Raw genomic sequence first — 5,155 nt, 5'->3', positions numbered from 1 at the left:
CACCATGGACTGCCTAAAGAACAAACAAATTTGTCTTGGAAGAAGTACAGCCAGAATGCTCCTTAGAAGCAAAGATGGCGGGACTCTGTCTCACATACTTTAGACATGTTATCAGGAGGGATCAGTTTCTGGAGAAGGACATCATGCTTGGTAAAGTAGAGGGCCAGCGAAAAAGAGGAAGACCCTTAACAAGATGAATTGACACAGTGGCTGCAACAATAAGCTCAAACATAACAACAATTGTAAGAATGGCGTAGGACGGGGCAGAGTTTCATTCTGTTGTACATAGGGTTGCTATGAGTCAGAACCAACTCACTGACATCTAATACACACACACAGTTGAGCACTTAACCACACACACACATGCACACGCACAGTTGAGTGCTTAACCACTGCACCATCAGGGCACTTTTAATCTCTAATTTTCATTATTTATTATTTACTTACTTTTTAAAAAAAAATTTTTATGGAGCACCTACTACGTATGAGGCTAAGCAATAAAGAATTGTTTTTAAAATCTGACCTCGTAACATTTACAGTATCACAGAGACACAGGCAGTAATCAAATAATCAAACATATAAGCGTATTATCTACAAAGAGTGATAAATGCATTAAAGGAAAAAATACATAAAAGTGAGAGAGGAAATTGAGTCTCAGATAGGTAAAATTACTTCCTAGTTAATGATAAAAGGAAGCTTTCATTTGTGTTGAGTCAATACTGTATTTTGGGCACTGCACTGAGTGTTCAGTATATATTAATCTATTCTTTCTACTTAGAATCCTTATTTGAAAGCACTATATCTTCATCTTATGGAGAAAAAAACTGTTGAGTAACTTGTCCAGCAAATCTGATTCCAGACTTCCTGCTCTTAGCTAATACTTCAGCTGATAAACGATGGAGTCAGGATCTGACAATACAGCTCACTGTATTCAACGAGTTGAATTTGTCTAAACATTATAAAACAGAGCATTTTCTCACAGTGAATTACATTACTCAATGTGCATGCAGCTGTCAAAAACTTGATCAACAACATTTTTGGAAGACAGAAAAAGATTGTACTCATTGCGTGATTTTACCTTCAGCAAAGTGTGATAGAAGTTTAGTGTAGTAGAGAAGAAAAAAATTGAAGCCAGCAGGTTTGAACTCCATCTGAACAATGTGATTTTAAATTAATAATCAAGTTGTGAGTCTCCATTTACTCATTTTTTAAATGAAGATTACAATACTGAACTTTTTGTGTGGTTGGGAGAATTAAGTGAAACAACATATATTAAAAGAGTACCTGAACTTTGGTAAACATTATTCTTTCTTTCTCTCCCTTTTGTGAGTGCATGTGTCTAAACCTTCTTTGGATATCCAGTGCTTCCAAAAAATTACCTGATATATGAAAAAAAGTCTTAGGCTCAGAGCATTACCATTCCATTCACCACTTGATTATTTAAGAGAAATAATTTTGTCTTTACATTATAGCTTCTCATGATGGATTCAAAATTGATTTTGCCATAAATGTTAAATTTGGATCCAGTTCTTGTAAAATATCTTTTATTAGATTTATAAAGATACACTGTGATTTTATTTTGAAACCACATTTCTTCTGATCAGTTTTCGAAAAGCTTGTTTCACGTCGTTGTTCCTCAGACTATAAATAAGGGGGTTCAACATAGGGCTTACAAATGTGTAGAAAACAGCAATGATTTTAGACTGCTCCACTGACTTCTCCGTGGGAGGTCTAACATACATGCAGAACAGGGTCCCATAAAACACAGTCACTGCCACCAGGTGGGATCCACAGGTGGAAAAAGCTTTGCGCCTGCCTTCAGCAGAATGCATCTTCAAGATGGCAATGAGAATGAAGATATAGGAGATGAGGATTATGAGGAGGGAGTTGGAGAGGTTAAATCCTGCTACCACAAACATGGAGGTTTCCTTAATGTAAGTGTCAGAGCAGGAGAGTCGGATGAGGGGTGGGTCAGCACAATAGAAGTGGTTAATGATGTTGGAGCCACAGAAGGTCAAGCGGTATGTCCACATGGTTTCCATCAGGCCACTAAGAAACCCATAGACATATGGACCAGCAATCAGGCAAATACAGACCCCTTTGGACATCTTGCTGCTGTAAAGCAAAGGGTTACAGATGGCCATGTACCTGTCATAGGCCATTACAGCTAGCATATAATATTCAGTAATCACCATGGCAATGAAAAAATAACACTGAATTAAACAAGCCACATAGGAGATGGTTTTCTTGTCTGATAAGAAGTTCACCAACATTTTGGGAGTTACATTAGTAGAATAGCATAAATCCAAGCAGGACAAACTGGCAAGAAAGAAGTACATGGGGGTGTGGAGATGTGAATCTATCCTGATCAACACCATCATCCCAAGGTTCCCTCCCACAGTGATCACGTAGATTAGCAAGAACAGCACAAAGAGGATGGGCTGAAGGTCTGGATGATCTGTTAATCCCAAGAGAATGAATTCAGTCACCAAACTATAATTTCCTCTGGCCATTTTCTTAGATAGCCGTGTTGTTCACTTAAAAGAATTGAAAATAAATTAAGAAAATGAATGGGAACTCTGTCCTATGATTCTACCCTTTCTCTTTCCTTCTCTCTCTGTCTTGTTCTTCCTCTCCTGTTCACCCTTACACAGCTATTTCTAGAGAAAGTCTGAGAATGTAAGAGCTGGTAGGCCCCAGAAAGCCATGGCCCAGATTAACTGGATGTATACTGTGCAGGTGATTCTTAAATAGAATGGTTCTTATGCAACCAAATTGTTTTACAGCAGAGAAATCATGACCTGAAATTTGCCAAAATATGGGTTGAACCACCAACTTCCAGGTGTAATTCACTATAAAGTCATCATTCATTGAGCCCAGAGCTTATTCATTGAGTCCAGGACTAGTCACAGACAAAGCAGTGACATGTTTTCAGAAAACACTCATACAGTCTTTAAGAATGGTTGCAGTATTAAGAGAAATAACCCATAGAAACTCTACAATTGAAAATTGCTCTTCCTATCAGCTGCAGTAGAGAGCCTATAATTAGAGCATTTCTAGGGAAATTCTGTAAGCCCAGTTTTACTGCTCCAGGATTCAGGAGACAGTTCCATTTTTATGTGAATAGACCAAAGATAAAATCCATATATTTGGAAAGAATAAAGGCAAGTAGGAATTACTGATGAAGAGTTTTTTTAGTTAGAAAATTATGTATAAATAAAGCAAGAGAGACATGGATAGGGAAAGGAGAGTCCCCAAATTTTATATCCTGGTGTGTTTTAAATCATAGTTTTCATATCCGCTTAGTATCTTCATTTATCCCAGAAAGCATTTAAGGAGCTTAAAGTATTAAAAAAAAAAAAAAAAAAAAAACTTTTCAAATTTGTGCTGATGGTGGACCACAAATTTGACTCTAAGCTTTCTAGCGGCATGTGCAAATTGTTCAGCCTTCTTTTTTATAGAATTGTATTGTCCAGAAGTTATAAAAGAACTGATCAAGATGTGTAGACTTATATGTTGTACAGAATTCATATTAAGCTATCACAATAAAAGTATTAAACTTTTGGATACTATTATAATTTTGGGTAACATTGAGTATAATAAAATGATAAAATGAAAAATTATTGTGCCTGGAGTCTGGAAAATATTTTTTCATTATGTATTCTCAATGGTGTCATGTATTACTTTACAAGTAATGCAATAAAAGAGATAAGGGATCACAAACACAAATGCTTAGGGGAGCCATTTAGATAATAGAGATAAGTGAAGTAGATTGGCATAAAAGTGAACTAAGGTGAATTGGAAAGGGACCCCAGACAATCTGGCCAGTTGAATTTTTGCCATGTGGTAATGTGGGCGCAACATTCCAAAATTTTAATAGTGTCCAATTTTGAAGAGATAGCAGAACTCATTATTTTTATATGAAATATTCCAAATATAAAATGATGGCAACTAATTTAATTTTTAAAACTATTTTTAACCAGAGCACTGTAAAAGAAGGCTTGATGTGTAAATAATAATTCTGTGTAAGGCCCATGCAACAGAGTATATTCTCCTACTATCTGAATTGTTCCTGGTAACCAAATATTCTTACAAGATATTTACTTTGACTAGTCTATATGGTTTACCCATTACACAAAATAACCTATGTACTCAAATAGCATGCAACAGCATGCATGAAAGTCTTCACTGGAAAAATAGAGATAACATAACAATTCTTGCCTTGGAAGAGTTGGTGGGTGTCTACTTCATGAGCAAGACATATGAAGAGAAAGTTACAGTTAAATGTGATTAGTACAATAATAAAAATGTGAACAAAATGACTAACTGCAGGCATCAGGGTAAGCATCAAAGAAAGATAAAGTTTAACTAGGATTTGTAGAATAAGTAGGATTTTCTAGGAGAGCAAGAGTAGCGAGGACTTTCAGGGTGAGTGAACACTACATGGAAAGACAGGAAGAATGCAAGAGGAATCAATGATATTCCACATGGATGCAGGGATGGATTTTTCATTGTAGTAAATAAAACATTAATTAAGTAATAAACTGAAAAAGTCCTTCTCATAGTTCAAGAAGTATGGACAATCCCCAAAACTAAGAAGTTGCTTTTCTCTGAATGTATCTTTGCTACTGTTCTGAAAAGGAGCCCTTGTGGCACAGTAGTTAAACATTCAGCTGCTAACCCAAAAGTCCACAGTTGGAACTCACCAACAGCTTCTCTGGAGAAAGATGTCTGCTTCTGTAAAGACTACAGCCTTGGAAATCCTATGAGGTAGTTCTACTATGTCCTCTAGGATCGCTGCGAGTCGTAATACAGTCAATGGCAATGGGTTTGGTTTTCTGCTTTGAAAGAGGATCCCTGGTTGTGCAATGGATAGGTACTCAGCTGCTAGGTTAAGCGCTCTACTGCTAACTGAAAGGTCAGCAAATGGAGCTCTCCAGAGGCTTCATGGGAGAAAGATGTAGCATTCTGCTCCCCTAATTATTAAAGCTTTGGAAATCCTATGGGGCAATTCTACTCCATCCTATAGAGTCACCATGAGTTGGAATCAACTAGACAGCAATGTATTTGCTCTTTTTTGGTTATTCTTTAGTAGCGTGATTGTGCATTTGAGTGTGTGAGTGTGGGTATGTGTGAGAGAGAGATATCCAAATTA

General features: G+C 36.7%; 1 protein-coding gene across 1 annotated transcript; it reads right to left on the bottom strand.

Moving 5' to 3' along the window:
- Positions 1-1,423: 1,423 nt before the first annotated feature.
- Positions 1,424-2,847, bottom strand: LOC100668789 (olfactory receptor 5M5). The gene has a single exon (XM_003423123.3). The coding sequence runs from the start codon at positions 2,511-2,513 to the stop codon at positions 1,575-1,577; it is 939 nt and encodes a 312-aa protein (XP_003423171.1). The 5' UTR covers positions 2,514-2,847; the 3' UTR covers positions 1,424-1,574.
- Between the last annotated feature and the right edge of the window lie 2,308 nt (positions 2,848-5,155).

Source organism: Loxodonta africana, chromosome 7 (assembly GCF_030014295.1).
Source record: "Loxodonta africana isolate mLoxAfr1 chromosome 7, mLoxAfr1.hap2, whole genome shotgun sequence".
In the NCBI taxonomy this organism is placed as follows: Eukaryota; Metazoa; Chordata; class Mammalia; order Proboscidea; family Elephantidae; genus Loxodonta; species Loxodonta africana.
The sequence above is the reverse complement of the archived record's forward strand: the minus strand, read 5'-3'. Positions and strand labels throughout refer to the sequence as shown.

What these genes read in the sequence shown, in the direction of transcription:
- LOC100668789 (XM_003423123.3), bottom strand. Translation starts at nt 2,513, where the DNA reads ATGGCCAGAGGAAATTATAGTTTGGTGACTGAATTCATTCTCTTGGGA.